The sequence below is a fragment of the Vicia villosa genome, linkage group LG5 (genome assembly GCF_029867415.1).
Source record: "Vicia villosa cultivar HV-30 ecotype Madison, WI linkage group LG5, Vvil1.0, whole genome shotgun sequence".
NCBI lineage: Eukaryota > Viridiplantae > Streptophyta > Magnoliopsida > Fabales > Fabaceae > Vicia > Vicia villosa.
Window position 1 is genome coordinate 121,713,207 of NC_081184.1, and position 21,116 is coordinate 121,734,322.

General features: G+C 30.4%; 2 protein-coding genes and 2 long non-coding RNA genes across 5 annotated transcripts; 1 reads left to right on the forward strand and 3 right to left on the reverse strand.

Annotated features, from left to right (window-relative positions):
• Positions 1-2,966: 2,966 nt before the first annotated feature.
• Positions 2,967-3,892, reverse strand: LOC131607168 (transcription factor SRM1-like). The gene has a single exon (XM_058879194.1). It carries the CDS (start codon positions 3,631-3,633, stop codon positions 3,259-3,261), a length of 375 nt encoding a protein of 124 aa, XP_058735177.1. The 5' UTR covers positions 3,634-3,892; the 3' UTR covers positions 2,967-3,258.
• An 834-nt stretch (positions 3,893-4,726) lies between these two features.
• LOC131607170 (uncharacterized) lies at positions 4,727-5,094 on the reverse strand. The gene is made up of 2 exons (XR_009285217.1): positions 4,917-5,094; positions 4,727-4,838 (listed from the first exon to the last, which is right to left on the reverse strand). It is a non-coding gene; the product is annotated as an uncharacterized LOC131607170 (long non-coding RNA).
• Positions 5,095-5,924: 830 nt separating this feature from the next.
• On the reverse strand, positions 5,925-7,621 carry LOC131607171 (uncharacterized). Its single transcript, XR_009285218.1, has 5 exons — positions 7,344-7,621; positions 6,961-7,048; positions 6,702-6,884; positions 6,405-6,515; positions 5,925-6,285 (listed from the first exon to the last, which is right to left on the reverse strand). It is a non-coding gene; the product is annotated as an uncharacterized LOC131607171 (long non-coding RNA).
• A 2,832-nt stretch (positions 7,622-10,453) lies between these two features.
• Positions 10,454-15,994, forward strand: LOC131602270 (NAD(H) kinase 1-like). Of its 2 annotated transcripts, XM_058874345.1 has the most exons (12): positions 10,454-10,616; positions 10,982-11,132; positions 11,253-11,372; positions 12,258-12,445; positions 12,745-12,798; positions 12,892-13,005; positions 13,129-13,223; positions 13,530-13,636; positions 14,132-14,205; positions 14,775-14,853; positions 14,944-15,251; positions 15,398-15,994. In XM_058874345.1, exons 1-12 carry the CDS (start codon positions 10,584-10,586, stop codon positions 15,704-15,706), a joined length of 1,632 nt encoding a protein of 543 aa, XP_058730328.1. In that variant the 5' UTR covers positions 10,454-10,583; the 3' UTR covers positions 15,707-15,994. The 2 variants fall into 2 exon arrangements, with proteins under 2 accessions (XP_058730328.1, XP_058730329.1); XM_058874346.1 differs by lacking the exon at positions 12,745-12,798 and having other exon boundaries at positions 10,460-10,616.
• Positions 15,995-21,116: the final 5,122 nt, after the last annotated feature.

Sequence of the window (21,116 nt, forward strand, 5' to 3'; positions counted from 1 at the left end):
CAACCTTTTTTATAATATGATTGATTTTGTGGTATTTCGTTTTTGCAGCTTTCGAAGTTCAGTCAGAATTTGCAGCTGAAAGCTCTTACATTATACAAAATTTCAAAGTTTCACATTTAATTAAATTGATATGATTCAAGGGATTGTATTTGTTATGCCAACATATTCCTAATTGTATACAATGCACTCTTAACATCAAACTATATGGTAAGCAGTATCATACAACCGATATTATTAATTAATTAAATAAAGAAAATCAGAAGGTAATAATTGAATGAAAGTAGAAAAATAATTAAGCTGAAAATTAATATGGGTTAAATATGTATCAATCCAACCATTTCAAACTCACAATATCTCATCCTCGAAACTTTAATTGTTTTTCCTTCTATTTGTTGTTCATGATATGATAATTTGATTCAATTGTTTATTATGTCTCTTTTTCTTTTATTTGTTGTTCATGATATGATAATTTGATTCAATTGTTTATTTTGTCTCTTTTTGTTTATTTTGTTTTGAATTTGTTGCTGTTAAATGTTATGAACTTATTTAATTTGAGTTATGCAAGGAAAATTGGTGTACAATGGAGAGGTTTAATTGATGAAGAATAATTTAAGACGCTGCATAAGTATTTCAATGGATACCTACAACAGATGCCAACAGATGCTTCTGGATGTGTTTTGTTATTTTAAGTAAGATGAATTAAAGGATAACTTCAAAGTAAAGATGCATGGATGAAAGGCAACATTAGCCTAATATTTACATTTATCAACTATTATTTTAATTCTTTAAACTTAAGAAAGAAATAGTGATGTAATGTACTAACTTCAAAATTCTTTAGTAATTTCTATGGGGTACTATAGAATTATAAATCATGATATAATGTTGTAGTTATTTTTTAGTTGTAAAAATATTTTAAATCATGATATAATGTTGTAGTTATTTTTTAGTTGTAAAAATGTCATTATTATTTTGATATATATATTTAAATTATAAAAACAAGTCCCTTATATGAAAATACTTTTGTATGATGTAAAACAATGTTGAGAATACTTTTGTATAATATAAAACAACGTTGAGAAAAAACTTTAAGATAGCTTTAGCACTGTCAAAACAGTGTGTTTACATTGTGTTTTTTCTTTCCATTTTCAAGAAATGTTTCAAATTTTTAAGAAATTTTTTAAATTATTAAAAAAAAAATAATTTGACTGAGAGTTAATGCAGCTTCAATGGTAAATTGAATTAAATATATAATTAAAGTTAATTAATGAGATTTAATTGTATTGAATTGTATTATAATATTTCATTTAATTATCTTTCAGTTTAATGCTAAATGGTTATTTTGATTTTTTTTCTTAAATAAAATTTATTTTCTATTTATTACCATTTTTATTGTAATTTAGTATCATCATATATTTTAAACCTTTAAAAGTAGAAAATTTTGGTCTAAAAATATTTTATTCTGAAAATTTTAGTCTCAAAATATTTTATTTCTCAATTATTTGTAACTTTTTTTGGTTGAAACTAGTATGATACCCGTGCGTTCGCACGGGTACCCGTCGTTTTCGCGCATTTAGATTGAGGAAAATAAAAGGTGTTAGTAAAATATTAAATTTGAGTTAAAATGGAAAATTTATAAAAATAGTAATATTAAAAAAATTGAATATTGAAAAGAAAAAGTAATTAAAAAAATAAAGTTTATATGTTATTTTAATAGTATGCAATAAAAATTAGAAAGGTCTAATGCAATAAATTTAGTCACATTTATTTTCAACATATTAAGATCGCTTCCCGTTAATATTAAATATTTTAATTAATAACTTCATGTTCCCGTTAATATTCATTAGTTTGATCAATAACTGTCTGTTCCCGTTAATATGAAATATTTTGATCAGTAATTTCATGTTTTTGTTAATATTCAATATTTTGATCAGTAACTTCATGTTTTCGTTAATATTCAATATTTTGATCAGTAACTTCATGTTCCCGTTAATATTTAGTAATTTTGATCAGTAATTTCATGTTCCCGTTAATATACAATATTTTGATATGTTCTCGTTAATATTCAATATTTTTATCAGTAATTTCATGTTCCCGTTAATATTAATATTTTGATCAGTAACTTCATGTTCCTGTTGATATTCAATATTTTTATCAATAACTTCATGTTCCCGTTAATATTCAATATTTCAATTAGTAACTTCATGTTTCCGCTAATATTAATATTTTGATCAGTAACTTCATGTTACTGTTAATATTAAATATTTTTATCAGTAACTTCATGTTCCCGTTATTAGTAAATTCATGTTTTCGTTTTTATTCAATATTTTGATTAGCAACTTCATGTTCCCGTTAATATTCAATATTTTGACCAGTAATTTAATATTCCCGTTAATATTCAATATTTTGATCACAAAGTTTATGTTCCCGTTAACATTAATTGATTAAAATCAAATTACAAATCAAATATATTAGTCCATATATAAAAATATTTAAATCAATCTTATAATTATTCCTATATAAAAATAACTTATCAATCAACTATTATTTTTATCAAAGAGAGCCTATCTATTTAACAAAATCACAAGGTCAAAAGATTGGTAGTTGGATGAAAGGGTTATTGGTGGAACTATATAATTCCATCTATTAAAAATGGACAATCCAATCACATAAATCAATATTGATAATAAGATTGTGTAAATGTTAAATTAATTTTAATTAGATGACTATTTTTAAATAATCTAATAACATATGACATTTAGAAATTTTCAAAAATATCATAGATTGAATTGATTTTTAATATTTAATAATCTTTTTCTTTTGTAAAAGGAGATAAAATTTTGACGATGAAATTTTTAGTTTTTAAAATTTAATTGCTAAAAACTACTTTTAAGTAAACACAATAACTTATTTAATACTAAAACCAGGATTATGCAACAATAATTTACACTTTCTAAAAATCCACAAAACCTTCTTCCTCAACAATGTTTAACAAAATAGCAATTCAAATGTCTACAAAAACAACTTTACTCCTATGTCACAAAGCTGTCACATTTCATGACAACAACCTATACTGAAACTTACATTCAATTTCTTCCTGCTATGGTTTATTTTTGAAATGACTGAATAAGAATAAAATTCATGCATGCATGCTAATAAATAAAAAAAGCAATTTTGTGTAGCAAAAATAAAAATTACAGCCACTGCAGAAGCCAATCTAGTCTTCTAACTTTTTTGTACATTAAGGTTTCTAAAAGCACTTCATCTGTGAGGACCAGAAGTATGAGGCATAGGGTATGTCATAGGGACCATGTTCATAGGTGCACCGGGTGCAACGGTACCGGGAACTGGTGCTCGAATACCGTATGTTGTATGTGGAGATCCGGAAAGATTCACCGGGGTGCCAACAGCAAATACTAAAAGTCCTCCTATAGGTAGTCCGATGGAAGGGGCAGCGTATATTCCAGCACCTGGTATACCGGCTCTGGGCGGAATAGCTTGTTTGACTGATTTGTTAGTGGGGTTTCCAGAGGAACCGTTTGTTTGACCAGTGATTGGTCCTTGAGGCGTTGAGACGTCTCCATTGTTGACGCTTGTAATATCATGAATGCTCGATCGCCTTCTGTATTTGTTCATTGAGTTCAATCAAATGAAGTATCTTTGTGCATGACATGCTACTTGTGTTGGTGTTCGGGTTACCACAAAGATTCTTGATACACTTCGCCAGTCGCCTTTTCCGTACTTGTCTAGTCCCAGAAGAAATAACCTGTTGAACCAATTTTGATAATTTGAAAACAAAAAATGAGCTATTTCTTTAGAAACATTAGCAATCAAATTGCAAAATTCAAACATTGCTGCAATGACTGATCCTTAGATTCTACAATGAAAAACATTAAACATGAAATCAAGAGTAAACAAAATCAAGTAAGGCCTCAACATAATAAATTTGTATTAGGAACCAAATATACACAAAAATTAACTTGATAAAAGGAGAAATCTTCTTGCAACCAGAGAACACTTTCCTCTGTTACTGTCTAGAAAAGAAGTTGCATAACCATCAAATTACTATCAAATGATAATTAGTAGAAGTAATGGAAATAACATTATATATTTTCCTAAACAGGTCATTTTCCATGACATTTCTAGGAGTTGATTGATTTGGATTAGGCTTTCCTTCTGACACCATTCGGATTTGTTGCGCACGAGCTCTTGCTTGTGCTGTAACCAAAGCCTACATACATCTAAGTGCTGCCTTAGCCGGTTTGTCACCGAGTAACCCCTTACCAGTGCCTGCAACTTCACTAATCCTCTCAGAGCACGCAATGCCTTTCTTGCCTGTCACAGAAACATTCACATACGATAAGTATTTCATTCTTCAAAACTGTAAAAGTCAAGTAAATTTGAAGAACTAAATTGATAGATAGTTACAGTTAAGGACTAAAAGTTGATTTACTCATAAAACTAACTTCTTAATAAGTGAGATTGATAGACGCATTGAATTTTAACAGCAGCAGCCTCTTCAATACTTCTATAACTCTCATTCGAACCAGCAGTCAAATGGATCACAACAACAACAGCCTGTGCAGCAGCCACTGCAGCATCAGCTGCCGCCGCAGTAGCAACAGCCACAACCATAACACGATTTCTCTACTCATTCTGAATATCAGTAAATGTAAGGATGACAAACTCTCAGTTCTTAACATTAACAAATAAATCAAAGAAAGCAAGATGACAAAAAAATATATGCACATGTTTATTACCAAAGTGGATGGATCAATTGGAGACTTTCCATCCTTCGAAGCTACATCCAAATATGTCATTAAAAACATGCCAGCAAACACCTGATAGAATAGTCATAAAACTTTAAACACGAGCTTAATCAATTAAAATATACAAGCTAAGAAATAAAATAAACATACCAAATTTCTGCCAGTCAAATCAGCAGCAACTTTCACACTTCCAAGACAATTAATGTTAGATGAAAACTGGGTTGTTATAACCCTTCCTTTGGCAGCTGAAATATGCCTCAATAATGCATCAGCTACGACAGACTCGCTCATTGTCCTTCCTGATGATTGTACATTTGTTGAATCACTCATGATCTGTAAAACAATACCAAAACACTGCTTGTTTCTATCCTTCGACAAAATTTAAGAAAAAGGTGACATATATTCTACATGTGTTGTGATACCCAGGCATGGAGTGGAAAATGAGAAGGAACCAACAGAGTTTTAGTGCATGTTCAAGCTACAACAACCTCAAACCTACATCCACGGGAAAAACATATATATCAACATGAATTATGTGAACACCTATTGGCATAATCCTTCCATTTCCACCATAATATTCCATGAAAAATAATTGTGAGGTCAGGTTCATGTCACATCTACCCCAAATTTAAATAAAAGCCACTTATAACATATTTGAATTTCATCAAACAATTTACCAGCGCATTTGTCACGTACAGAAGATCTAACAATGTGCTGTTTTGAATGAGTAAATAAAGAAACTAAGACTCCTAAGTGTCTTCGTCAATACAACAAAAATTTATCTCAAACACCAAACAGCTCTTAATAATTTATTGTAAAAACATTACGCATAAAGCAAACAGCATTGCCGGTGTTGTGTTCACATAGAGCTTAGGATCCATGAAACTGAACTGTAAAGATAAAGAAGTACGCGACTTCCTATCGAGATCAAGGACAAGCTCACCAAATACAGGGGCCCATTGCCTTGGAAGCTGGAACTCCAAAAATTGATGCAGTTCATCAATTGTTGGTTATCTGCGGTAAGAAATTACAGTGATAATATGAGTGATTCAATAGGCTTTAAAACTAAATCTGAATAAGTAAATGACTAAGGGAGTCATGTTTAGTTGATTACATCTTAGATAGAGATTTATGGCATGGATTAAATATCCGCTCCCATTTATTCCACGACATCATCCTTGTTTGAGTTCTTCAACGATGTAGATTCACTTATTCGTACCAACTTGGGATCCACATATCGTGTAGCAGCTATCTGCCAAGCTTTTGATATAAGTCTGCACAAATCTCTCATGTTCATATACATAATCACTATAATTAATAAAGCAACAACAACTGCAATCACTTCCTAAACCTTTACACCAAAATCAGACCAAGTAGAGATAAATGTTGAGAATTTCCATGACCCTCAAAACCAGTAGCCCGTGTTTTATTTCTATCTTCAATTGAGGGTTGTTCAGTATGCATTATAATTACATATAGCCCTTCTTCTCCTCGGATTATCAAACAGCCAGGTATCTCCCTGATAACATAGAGTTTTGTCAATATACGCTTCCTAGCTGAAGTGCCTATCGCTAAATGAATTGTAACTATCTAAGACTATAACATCATCTAAAATATCAGTGATCACTGATAACTAACCTGAACTCTAGTTGAGAAGAAGTCCAAATAAGAGAGTACAGCCATGAGAGCACCAACTCTTAGGCAGGCAGCTGGGTGCTCCTGAGATATTTTCTTTAGAGCTTGAAGGGGCTGTCATGTTAACAAACACAGCAATTAAACAACCAAGAATCTCATTTTCAGAATAGAATCGCTGATAAAGAAATGCATATACCCTATAAACAACATAAATTATGACCAATGAACCTCAAATTAAGTAAAATATCTTAAAAACAGTTGCACATCTTTTAAATTCAGCACAAAATATTTAATAGTTACCCAAAATTCTTAATGCAGTTTTCACTAATCATATAATGGTCATGAAGTAGGGAACAATCTGCTCGACCAAATCCATATACTCGATAGTGAGAAACCTCGCACAGAATATTGAAACAGCTAGTTTTTGCTCTTGTCAAAATCTTCAGGTTGAGCCGCGAAAGATGAGCATTTATAGGGAAGAAGCTGTAGAGACACTAATATAAGCAGTTTGGAAAAAGGACTTCTCAAATAAATCAAATGAAGGCTTTAGATGCTTTACTATTGGAGATGTCATCCAGTCATCCTAGCTTGGAAAAGAACTTGCGACCGAGATCTCCTGAAACCCTAATCCCGTGGAAGGGTCGGATCTGGAAAAAAAGTCATGTTAATGAGAATTGACAATGGATAAGGTCAAAAATCATCAAGAAAACAGCTGCAGAGCAAAAACAACCAAAACCCTAGTTCATCATTTTCCCAATTTTACAAACCCTTCAGAAATTATCAGAAGAACATTGTTCATCAAACATCAAAACCTCAAACACATATAAATCCCAATATTCATAAAAACCTAAACAATTTGTTCATCATTTCCCTTAAAATCAAAACCCTTCAGAATCGTGAGAGAGGAAGAGAGATCAAGAACAAAAACCAGAAATACCTCACCCGAGATTCAGATTCGTAGCTTTCGTCATCATCTTCATAGATCTTCAACCAACTCAACTCATTCATCTAAAATCGTTCAACATCGTTCATCACGAACCCAACAACATCAACATCACCATCATCGTGTTCATCATCGTCCTCAGCGCTCAACAGAACAAACCGTGTCAGGAAAGAATACAAATTGCATATGTAGGAAGAAGGAAGAAGGAAGAAGAAGAGGGAGAAGGAGGAAGAAGAGAGAAAGTGAAGGAAAGGACGAGAGAGAGAGAGAGAGAGAGAGAGAGGGAAAGAGAAAGAGGAATGCAGAAGAAAGATAATAGAGGGAAAGAGAAAGACAAAGAGAGAGTGAGAGAAAGTCAATATTTTTTGAAATTCAAATTAAAGTAACATTGAAAGAAAACAAAATTTGAAAAGAAATTGAATTTGGACCAAGTGACATCATCAATCCATTCCAACCTATTTATCAAAGACAAAAAACACCAACCATGTAATTGAAATAGAATTATATGACATCAATAGTTGGAAAAAGTATTATTTGGACACAAAATACCCTTATTTTCATTAGGTGGCAGCCAAAGAGAAAAGGGCAAAAATGTTTTTTCCAGAACAATTTCCTTTCTTATATTATAGATTATTTGTAATTTTTTTTATTAATTGATAAAGTCACTTATTGATATAATTAAAAGTCAATTTTAATGTAATATTGAAATTTGCCTTTTCATTTACGTTGTTAAATAGACTTTGCATTTATCAACCCATTTTCTTTTCATTTACGTTATTAAATAGACTTTGCATTTATCAACTCATTTAAAAATTTAATTTTTTGTGTGAGTCAATTTTATCTCTCTTAAAAGTGCATTTGGAACGATGAAATTTAAATTTAAATTTAAAATAATTGAGATATAGTCTTTCAATGTTCAAATAAATAGGGGTATATTTTATGTATTCAATAAAATAAATTACATCTTATAACTTGATTACATAATTAATGACTATTATTATAAAATTAAACAATATTTATTTATTATTATTATTATTATTATTTTTATTTATGTATATAGTCAAACAATTTTTAAAAGTTAAAAATTAAACAAATTTCATTAATGTTTTTACTATCCTCAGACATATAAAAGTGTTAGATTATACATAACTGATATTTTACTTATTCTTTTATAAATAAAATAAAAAGTTAAATTTGTTATTTAACTTGGTCGCAACAAGAATAAGGATAAAAATAAGAATGAAATCATGGTATAAATTTAAAATATTAATTAATTAATTTACTTATCAAATTCGATTTCATTTTATTTTTAAAATTTTATTTGTTACTAAAGTTTTATTTTTGTTAATTTTATTTTTTTAATTTTTTTATAGTGTCTTAAAGTTTTATGTTACTAAATTAATTTGTTATGAAAAATATAAATTTATCATTCTTTTTACATTTCTACAATTATATATTATTATTTTATTTAATTAGTACACATATTATAAAGTTTTATCACCGCATTGTCTCTTTATAAAAACCTAAAAAATAATATACATTAATTATAATAATTTAAACTATTATAATAATATACATAACGTAGAAACTTTTAATCATTTGAAGGAAACTGCCCTACATTTTAGGTTTGGAAAAATGACCTCATATCTCAAATATGATTCATTTTAGGTTTGAAAGAATGATCTAATGTCTCAAATAGGATTCATTTTAGGTTTGGAAAAATGACATAATATCTCAAATAGGTTTAATAAATCTTAGGACATAAACATTTTTCTTTCCTATATAAAATTTAATAATTAATTTATTTTATTTGTTAATTTTTTTCATACCAATAATTTAGATTTTCAATTTAAAATATTTTACTATAAAAGTGATTTAAAAGTTGTCTTTTTAACTTAATATAGTCATTTTTAAATAAATTTTATTTAGAAAATGAGTTTCCTATTTTATAATTATTTAGATCCTTATTTGAGATAAAATATATTTTGAAATTATTTAGATTTTTATAGAAAAGTTAATAAAAAAACAAAATCAATTGAGATTTTGTAATTTTTGTAAACTTATGAAATAACTAAAACTTATCGGAATCTTTTCAAATTAACTTCATAATTTTAATCATTATTAAAATATGTTAAATGGTAGTCATGAAAATTTAATGATAAATGGTAATCATAAAAAATAATGATAAAAGATAAAAATTTATTAATATAGTGAATTTTATAAATTGAATAAGATATAATTATTTTTATAAACGTGAATAAGTTACAAATAATTTTATGAATGTAATAGGTTTAACTATTTATACAATTATTTGTATAAATGAGAATAAAAAGAAGATATGAAATTTTCATAATTATTATTATTTTAGAATTAATTTGAAAAAACATTTTAAATTTTAGATCCTTATATTTATTACACTATTCAATGGAGACTACTTAATGTGATTATTTTAAATATATGGGCATAAATATATATTATTTACCATAGGATTTATACTTTTTTTTATAATTTTACATATTCATATCTAATTACTCTATTAACATATTGATATTTTTACTATTTGTTTAATTTTTAAATATTTCATTTTTGCTTTTTCATTTTTTGACGGGGGTACTGTCATACATTTTAGATTTGTAAAATTTGTAAATTTGAAATTTGACAGGGAACTGTCATATATTTTTAGGTTTGGAAAAATAAAATAATATCTAAAATAGGTTTAATAAATTTTTAGAATTAACTTATTTGAATTCAACTGAGGTTTGTTAACTCATCTGAATTCACGGGTAGATGTGAACATATTTATGAGATACAAGCTATTGCATAAATATTTAATATATATAAAAGAACTTTGTAAGTCAAAATTAAATACATGTAATATGAAATCTCGACCAGACCCGTGCGACAGCACGAGTTTCCTACTAGTATACATAATAACACAATTAATTATAAAAAGCGAGTTTCAATCCGCAATATCTTAATCAGTTGGTAGCGCGAGTTTGAATAGTCAACATCTCAATTTAAATTTTTTTTGTAAAAGTCAGTGTGTATGTGATGTGGCTTGTTCCATTCCAAATTTGCACATTACAGTGCATTCATTACAATAAGACTGAAAGCAACGTGTTGTGAGAATCCTATAAAAAACTCAGAAATATTTCAACGTCAAAAACCTCCAAACAATTGGTTTGGTATCTATAAGAGTAGTTGAAAGGGATCCATCATCCCCATTCTTCTCCTCTTCCATGGCACCTCACAAGCTCAATTCCAATTCCTCGGTAAATTCTCTTCCTATTCCTCCCTCTATCTTCCTCAATTCCACACCCTTCCTCCTTGCTTTGCTTCAATTTCATCTCTCTGTATACTCTTTCTTCCTAGGGTTTTTCTTCATATCTAGGTTTTCTTAATTCACTTGCCACAATTTCTCTCTATCTAGATAGCAAAATTCAACAGAAAAAAAAATATTAGGATGCTCAAATTTGACTTCAGAGTCAACATTTACTTTGATAGTTTCTGTTATTATTATCATCATTATTATTGTTGTTGTTGTTGTTATTTATCTGTTATTTAAACGGTTGCATATTGATTTACTGTTACTATTGGATGCTGAATTTTTCAATATGATTTTTCCATCATGGAACAGGGAAATTCGAGTGTGTCGGCGTGTTCGCAGGCGGACAATGGTTTCATAAGTTCATTTTCTCTATTTCCTGAGAAAGCAGTGCAAGAGTTACTTCAATCGCCGGTCCAAGGGTCTGATGATCATCTTATAGAGTTCTCTGAATCTTTAAGAAGTATGCAAAAATGATCATGTTTTGTTGAAATTATTATTAATATCAACTGCGAGAAAATATGTGATCTTTGATAACAGAGATCTTTCTCCTTATTTTGTCTTGAAACTCTACTTCTTCTAGCCGTCGCGAAGGCTCTTAGGAAAGTTGCGGAAGGGAAAGCTTCTGCTCAAGCGGAGGCTGCTGAATGGAAACGGAAATATGAGTTGGAGAGGACTCGGAATCTGCAGTTTGAAGACAGAGGTTCTAATTCTTTTGATTATTGCTACTTCATGATTATATTTTTACTTTTCTATTATGAAACGGTTGACATTGCGGGAGAAATAGAATTTTTTTAATCTGATTTTTACTCAACTGCGATTCTGCTCTCTGTTAACTTGTAGATTGTCAAACAATTTATTTATTTTGATCGCTTCTGTTCATTTCAAAATTTTATAATTTCAGTTACTTTTGATTTATAAGTTTTTTATTCTGTTTTAATTCAAAATTGCTTGTAGGTATTTTATTGTTTCCTGTAATCTCTGTATAATGCAATGCAAATTTTGTCAATTAGTGGTTGGAATTCAAGTTCTTATTTGTATCGTTTTGCGGTCTATCCTCTCGAAATGATTTTATGGCTTCATTTATTATTACTTTTATAAATATCTGAAGCATTATAGTCTTTTATTCCTTCTGAATAAGGAGTGTTTCATTTATCATTTTTTTTTCTGATCTTCTTTCCTTTTCCCTTGAATTTTCCAAGTATTCGAACTCACGTGTCACAATCTTATCCTTTATAATGCATATTTCCTAAATTTTGAGCATTCCGGATATAGGTTTCTATCGTATTCTTTCTGAAAATATGCTTTCCATCTAAACTGCTACTTTATCTTCTATAGTAAGGAGAGTAGATCATATGGAGGGTAGTCAAACCACTAGAGGTAGAAGAAGACCTAAAAAACCGATATGAGCAACTATTAAGAACGATCTCGAGATTAATGAGCTGGATAGAAACATGGTTTTTGATAGAACATTTTGACGTAGTTTGACCCAAGTAGCCGACCCTACTTAGTGTGATACAAGTTTGATTGTTATTGATGTCAACTTTTCAAGTTTATAATTTCTGTTCCCTGCTTGTTTTGACTACAGGGAAATCATGCCTCGAGCCTTGTGCTGATCTTGATGATTTGAAAACAAATAACATCGCCAAACAACCCACATTATATAATAATGTAGCTAATGGGCTGTCTGAAGAATGTTGTTCTAGTAATGGTATTTGTTCCCATGAGGTGCTTAGGGATGGGAAACCTGATTCAGATTCCAAGATGGTCAGAAAGGTATGTTATAAACTCTTGATTGAAGCAAAATATGTTGTTATTATCATTCTGTTGCAGCAGGATCCCTATTGATGTACATGTGTGTATCTACACGTGTAACGATTTTGTTGACGTTTCTCGCCTTCAAACATTCGTAATACTTATTAGATCACTCTTCAGAGCAGCACAAGCTGTTGAGCCTTGTGGCATTAAATACAAACGAAAGCCATAAGAAGTTAATTGTACATATTATTACTGGTACAATACTATAATAATTACTATTGAATTTTGTTTTTCTCTTTACGATGACATTGTGCAAGTACTGCCGTGTTTTGAGGAATTTGTCCTACCAAAAATTAACTCATACCCTCATGGTAATTAGCTATATTTGTTGTGTTTTATTGATAATGTTAAAATTACCAATTCTATGTTACTTCAGTCTGTAACTGATTTATTTTTTGAGACAGGCTTCTTTTAAACTTCAATGGTGCTGCAAAGGTGAGAAAAGTGATCAGCACAAACATGACATTGTCTCTTTTGAAAGAGGAAATATAACTACAGCTGAACGCAGTAGTAAGCAGGTATCTCTTTTATTATTGAGGAGGATTTTACTTTATTTGCTTCAAAAATTATTTGCAATTCATAAGCATGCATGTCTATTCTTAAAGTAATGTGTTACAATTGACATGTCATATTTATTTCAGATCTCTTTGACATGGGAGTCATCTCCACAGACAGTGCTCATATTGACCAAACCAAATTCAATTTCTGTTCAAATTCTGTGTGCTGAGATGGTTAGGTGTGTATCTCAATAAATTGTTTATTATAACTTTTCTATCTTCTTAAGTCAAGTTTTCTTCCTTTTACTGATAATATGATGCTGACTTGAGCCTCAGACTATTCACAAAATAATGGAATATGTTGTGTAATTGAATTTAGATATAAGCCATATTCTATCTTCAAACTTTGTATACTTCCATGTATTTGTCTTTGGTATAAATCTATAACATGTTATACAACATGAAATTCTACATTTTGATTTTACCTTTTCCATGCATCTCAAACCTTAGTTAAATGATATTGCTTGCTTTTTTATCATTCCCAGATGGTTGAGGCAGCATAAGAAACTACAAATATATGTTGAACCACGTGTCAAGGTGGATCTCTTGGCGGAGTCATCATACTTTAATTTTATAGAAACATGGAGTGATGGTAAGCCACATTACAAAAACAGTGAAATATATAGAAAGCATTCGCCTAAACGTTATTTTGAGCTTATTGAAACCTAGAATGCCCGCCATACCTTCTATACGTTTCAAATTCATGACAGGATATTTTGGTAAGCCAGCATCCAAATATAAATATTAAATTCTTGAAATTGATGCATCTTTAGTCTCACTGTAGTTTTGGCAGTTTTTTTTTCCTTTTCTGGGCTTGGAGTAAGTATCATATTAGTTCTGTGTTTAAAATTTAGCACAGGGTGTTTTGCAGGACAGAAAGCTAAGATTACTAGAATTTAGCTGATTATTGACGGGCCAATATATTGTATCACATCCTCCTTGTCTGTTTTAAGATGATGAATTCCATTGTATGCATAATGCAATATCTTGTATTATCTTTGTAGTTAACTATATGATTATAGTAGTCGTGTACTTCAGTTATTCTGAAAATTTTAATTACTTATGAGCATCAATTTTTTGCTTGTAGATAAGGAAATTTTAAAGTTGCATACCAAAGTTGACCTTGTGATAACTCTTGGTGGAGATGGCACTGTTCTATGGGTATGTGAATTTGTTTTAAATTAATTTGCTATTGAACAACAATAGTCTAACTTTCTAGGTGAAACTTGTTGATTTTGTAAAAATGATTAGAAGCCATAGAAGCTTTTCCATAAAATTTTAGAGTGAATGCACACAAGTGCACCACAAGTAACTCTTTCAAATTTCTGTTTCTTTTTTTACTGGCAAAAACTTAATAATCTTTCAGATTTCTGTTATTTATCCGTACTACTGATAAAGGTTAAGCTTTTTTGAACCACTGATTTGTTTCACTGGTAACACTATATACTATGTTGAAGGAAGTTTGAATCATGCATATACATCATAATGTATCAAATTGAACTTTTAACTAAGGATGAGCCATGAATAGGATGATTGTTGGCCTAAGGATGAGCCACCGTCTTTGGTCAAATAAATATATGGCCATGGAGTATTCATTGCTAAAGAGTTTGGTTACTATTACTAAGTCTACTATAATAATTTGTTTTACATTAGTTATCCCGTTATTCTAATATGTGTTGCATATTTTCTGATATTATTCATTATTAATTTATCGTGTTCCAAATGTGCAGACAGCATCTATGTTCAAAGGACCCGTGCCTCCTATTGTCCCCTTTTCTTTAGGGTCTCTTGGATTTATGACTCCTTTCTGTATCCTTGGACTTTGCTCAATGTATATTATCTACTTTTATAATATCTGTTTTCATTTCTAATTGGAATCTGAACTTAACCTTCCTTCAGATAGTGAGAATTACAAAGAGTGCCTTGAATCAATTTTAAAGGGCCCCATTAGTATTACACTACGACACCGTTTGCTATGTCATGTTATACGAGATGCAGCTAAAGATGAACTTGAAACTGAAGAACCTATACTTGTTCTGAACGAGGTTACTATTGATCGTGGTATATCATCTTACCTCACAAATTTGGAATGTTACTGTGACAACTCCTTTGTCACATGTGTGCAAGGGGATGGATTAATCTTATCTACGACATCCGGTAGTACTGCATATTCTTTGGCAGCTGGAGGATCAATGGTCCACCCTCAGGTACTTTCTTGAAGAGCTTCTTATTCTGATGCGTTTATTCCAAAATTTTAACCGTTTTTTCCTCTTCTAGTTCACAATGAATGTCTCAAGCAGTAAGTTTTAATATCTACAATGTTATTGAACTACTTTATTCTTCAAATATGCAGGTTCCAGGTATTTTGTTTACACCAATTTGCCCACATTCTCTCTCTTTTAGGCCATTGATATTACCAGAGCATGTGACTTTAAGGGTGCAAGTTCCATTCAATAGCAGAAGCCCAGCATGGGCATCATTTGACGGCAAAGACAGGAAGCAGTTAGCACCAGGAGATGCATTAGTGTGCAGCATGGCACCCTGGCCCGTTCCTACAGCTTGTCTGGTCGATTCTACTAACGACTTCTTACGCAGTATTCACGAGGGTCTTCATTGGAATTTGAGAAAGACACAGTCGTTTGACGGACCCCGCGAATCCTGACAATATCATTCTTTCTTCTACATCGGCAAAACTATACTTGGAAATTGACATGTCATTCGTCAAGATATACAAAACGGGGTGTTGTAAAAACTATAGAAGCAACTATAATTTAGTGTAATTTTCTTCCTTGTAGTTGTATGAATCGCTCTACTTGTTGTAGTAATATTAACTTATTACAGAGCTAATGTTCCATCAATGATGGTAAAAATGTAGAGTTTGAGTGTAACTTTAAACTATTGAATCCTTATATTCTTATATTTATAATAAAGTTGATGAGTATTTTCTCCAGTTTTGTTTGTTTTAGAAGTACAAGCACATGCAGGCTGCAGGCATCTTTTTGTCCTAGTTAGATTGTCTATTCAAATTGACAGCACAGTTTTGAATTTTTCAAACTCAAACATTGTGGTTGGATAGAAAATTTTAATTGGAAAAGTGGACCCGCTAAATGTGGCTAGTCAGATTAGTTGGCAAAAGTTAGTTACCGACATAGCCAGTGGATATTTTGCATTAATAACATGAATAAAAATATGTTCGTAGTCAAATGTTTTAACAAGTCAAAATACCAAACATCTCAATTTTATATCCATTTGCTCAGAAAAAAATGATATCATGGGAGTCTTACCTAATAGGTGTAACAAACATAGGCATAATGATGACCTTTCAAATTTAATAGTAATGATTTTTTTTAGATAGATTGAATAATGAATGCATTTGCCATAGTTTCATTTGACTATTTAATTTTTTTTTTTTGACAAAGACTATTTAATATATTTAAAAAGTAGTTTATTTTAGGGGTGTTTATTGGTTTGGGTATACTCGAATCAAGCAATCAAACCATTGTTTTTTAATTGAACATTTTTTTATTTCGGACAAGAATCGAACCAAACCAATGAAATCCAATGACAATTGATTCGAATCTCGGACTTTAAATTTTTTACCCCCAAACTCAACCCGAACCAACCATAACTAATTGTCTTGAAAATTACTACTATAACATTCAACTTCAAGAAGAAGAAAAATGAAATGTCGTATATGAAAAAAAAAATGAAATGTCATATATGAACAAATTATTGCTATTTTAATTTGTTATTAGAAAATTATTAGTGTATTTTGACAATTTAATATAGAGCTATGTAACAAATTAATTATCATAGTGATTAATGATATATTCAAAAGCTTTCATGTTAGATATTTTTAAATCTATTAGGAAAAATTTTCTAATCTCTAGTCTAATATTTACATTGAACACTATTAATATTATATGTTTTATATTCTTATGAAAAATTAATTTAGGAATAAGTTATTTTTTTCAAATATTTTTTTGTATTTTTTTATCTACACGATCAATCCAACTCAAACCAACCATTATTTTTTGGTTCGATTCGATTTTGACTTTATCGCAAAAATTTGTAAATTTAATCCTAACCAATCCATTTAATTTTATTCATTTTGAATATCAGATTATCTGAAAACCGAATCAAACCGATCCACAAACATCTCTAATTTATTTAATAACAATGAAGCCATATAAATACAAGACTAAAACATGCAATTTACACCTATTACCATCATGATTCAATGGTTAAAAAAGGATATGATCATGATACAAGTTTCTTTGAGAGATAGGAGCACAAAATGTTACAGAACTTCCACCCTTTAAATTTCTCAAAAATTCTTGAAAAAAATAAATGTCGTTCAAATTCTAGAATCCAAAGCATATTTTATAACTTTTAAGTATTAAAATTCGAAACATTTATTTAATCAACGAAATCCTTCTTCTTCTTTTTACTTGAATATTTGAGTTTTCTCAACCCTTAAATTCCCAAATTTGAACATCTCAAATTGGCTCCTTAGACTAAATCTTGCACGAATCATACATTGTTTTTTTATTTCAAACAAGTTAGTACACATATTTGCTTGATTACATGATTAAATGCATCATGTTTCCTTTTTTCTTGGGTTATTAATATTGTTCGGGTTGTATAATTCAAACACACCCTGACTTGTTATCGGATTATAGAAATCAAACACACTCTCCAACATGCTCTCAATTCTATAATCCGATCAAAATGTTGATTTTAAGTTTATGTTATTTTCTTGTCAAATTACAAGATTGTGTCTTTTTTAGTAATGAACATGAACAACATGTTGGGAAGGGGTGTGCGTGTAAGATATGCCTCGATAGAGTTAGACCATCCAAGCCACAACCTTAACCTAAGGTGCGAGAGAATGAGGTAGAATTGCCTGAGGCGGAGGTGTTTAAGGTGTAGATGCTCGAGATGCAAGAGACCGAGTTCCAGGTATATTTAGGAGGCATATATATATATATATATATATATATAACAACATGCTGAAGACTCTTGATGATGATTAGTTCACTGATGTCATTTTAAACAATGAGCTAGCTGACCTCGTCGCCACTAGGTTTAACATAATTGAACATAGCTTATTGACAACCTTTTTAGAGAGACGGCACGAGAAGACGAGTACCTTCCACCTCACATGTGAGAAGTTGATAGTAACACTTGACGACATCTAATGTCTTCTGCATATTTACATCCACGGGTGTCTCCTTGACATCAAAGTTGTTACCAAAGATGGAAGGCGGAGTTGTTGGTCGAGTTGCTCGAATCAAACTCCAATCAAGCCTATAAAGAAGTTGAAAAAATAAGGGCCTCATGCATAGTTCAACTTACTCAAAAGGAGTTTCACATATACATCTTAGTTGTAGTGTTGTAAAGGAAGAGGACAGTGATGTGAAGGATCACATGCACAAAGACAACATTTGCTTACTTATATAAGGAGCTGAATGTTGCGACAAATAATGGGATGAGGCAATTAGAAGGGTATATGACATAGCTTAACATAACATTTTCATGTAATTATTTAATTTACTATTAAAAATCATTAATGTATAATTTTTTATTGTCTCATATACATTAATGCAAGCATGAGTTTATCATCACTTTACAAGTATTGATGGACAATGGTTTGGTTAAGAGTACAAGGAGACTAAACCACATGCCAACATCGGACATCATATTACATAGCCATATAGAGAACGATCGGATCCCATACTACCGAAATATGTGGTGTTCGAGACCTACTCCCTTAACCTAGTCACACGTTTGCTGACATATACTTTTTTTTATTAGATCAGATGTGCACTGTTCAAGGTCTGGTACCTACCTGAATGAGTCTTAGGCTCTGTTTGGTAAAAATAGTGGTTGACTGATAAGCTAACTGATAGCTTATAGCTTATGAATGATGACTAATAACTTATAGCTTATAGCTGATGATTGGTGACTGATAGCTATAAGCTAATTGAAGTTTTTGGTAAAATTAACAGTTAAACTAACTTTAAATGTAAAATGGCATAAGAAAAATTAAAGGATAAAAGAGAGTTTTTGTTAAATTAATAAGGATAAAAATGGAAGAAAAATGATAATCTATAAGCTAAAATACTTTTCAAAATAGCGTACGAAAAATAAGCTATTAGCTAGTAAAATAAATTATAAACTCGTGATGAAAAGACCATAAACATACAAGTCTAAATTATCATATGAACTTATAAATTATAAACTATAAACTATAAGTTCAAAAATATGTCTTACCATACACAGCCATAAGCTAGTTTGGATACGTGTATAATATTTCTTGACATCATGATGCCTCTTTCCACCTATTATCAATTCATCCCAAATTAATCATAGGTATACCAAGCACTTCAACTATATTTTGTCCCCTGGGGACTGAGGCGTCCAAATCCTCCATGGTGAGAAAGTTGTACAAAGATACATGAAGTTGTATTCTAGGATATCACATCACTAATTGATTCTTATAGCAGTAAGCCATCCACTATACCAATTGATGAGGAAGCCTGGCAAAGAATATGAGACGTTGCAAGTGCGTGGTCTACATCAGTAATAAGATTATCATTCCACAGGTACTAGAATGATTGTCCACTGATTCTTTTCTTTCTATTTGATTATCTAAAAAGAAATCAATTATTGTGGTTTAGTTATTACAAATATTTAGAATTTTAATAAAAATTAGCTTGGAATTATTATTCTTATCTAAGACTGATCATCTTAAACATGGTTGGTACTCTGACACGAAAATTTAAACTTCTACAGGTTTAAATACAAAAATGTAAATTATATATCATTTTAGAGTATATAATTGTATCTTAGATTTACTGAACCACCTATTTTTCATAGTTGATTCAATGATAAGACTCATTAAAAAAAAATATTTGTAAAAATAGAACATTTTCAATTAAATCAAAACTATTTTCATGTGTTGGTTTAACCATCTAACCTTTATGAATCAAATATCAACCTTCATCTTTCATTCCATCGATTGATATTTGATATCGTCTCTATTTTCATATAAACCTTCGTAGAATGCTTAAAGGATAAGAGTGATAGCTTAGTTACTCGTGACAAAAGATTAAAACTAGGAATTAGAATAGGTTTGTCATTTAGACAATACTCATAATCCTTAGACTATAAAATTCTACTCACAGTTAGACATAGAGAAAACATAAATCATATATAAACATATAATACAGAGATAAAGGAATAGTAAAAATAATAAATCCTGAAATTACAAAGAAGCAGTTTTGTTCATAAGCATAAGCGTGCAATGAAAATTTATGTGTGTTTTTTATTTGTGTTATACTAGAGATAAGTGGGTTTAATATATGATAATACAGGATAAAATGTATAGTTTTGTAACAGACAAGAGAAAGCAAAACAAATAAAACCTGCCAAAGCAGGAACTCTAGGATCACTACGGTCGAAATGTCCATTACAGGCAGACCCTGATCTCGCTTGTCTTAGCCAATACCATGATTTTTCAGAGGCTGGGTCCAGGGCCATTACGATCATAATTCCCATGGTCTCTTTGCATGTTTTTCCTCCATTTTTCATCAGGTTCTCATGAACATTGTGCTTAGCCTTAACCATTTGAGTATAAACTTTTAATCTTCATTCTTCTCTGTATTCTTGAAATTGAACAAAAACTACGGAATGATAGTAAAATACTAATAGATTTAAGTAGAAATAATTAATTTAGTGACATAATTAAATGGTAAAGAACGATAAAAAATAGATTTATTAGAAGACATATGAGGATGGCAATGCAGGTAGCTTAGTCCTTGCATGCAACATCAGAGAAATGACCGCCGTGATACTCTCTTGTTGGATTGTATATAAGGATCCAGATTTTGATATATTTATTTGAGCGATTTTGAGGGAAGCCAAGGTTGCCTTGCAGACGGAGAGGGCCAGTAGTTCCCATGCGACCCAGTTTGATGCATATTTTGATAATCGTTTTTTTTGTGTTCACCAACATGCTACTACAAAACATCGATAATCATACTAAATTATAATCCTACAACTTCTTC

Excerpts from the sequence above, each read along its gene's own strand:
- LOC131607168 (XM_058879194.1), bottom strand. The coding sequence starts at position 3,633 with ATGAACAAATACAGAAGGCGATCGAGCATTCATGATATTACAAGCGTC.
- LOC131602270 (XM_058874345.1), top strand. The coding sequence starts at position 10,584 with ATGGCACCTCACAAGCTCAATTCCAATTCCTCG. Across the intron at positions 14,206-14,774 it reads GAGATGGCACTGTTCTATGG|ACAGCATCTATGTTCAAAGG; the intron begins GTATGTGAATTT and ends CCAAATGTGCAG. Across the intron at positions 14,854-14,943 it reads TGGATTTATGACTCCTTTCT|ATAGTGAGAATTACAAAGAG; the intron begins GTATCCTTGGAC and ends ACCTTCCTTCAG.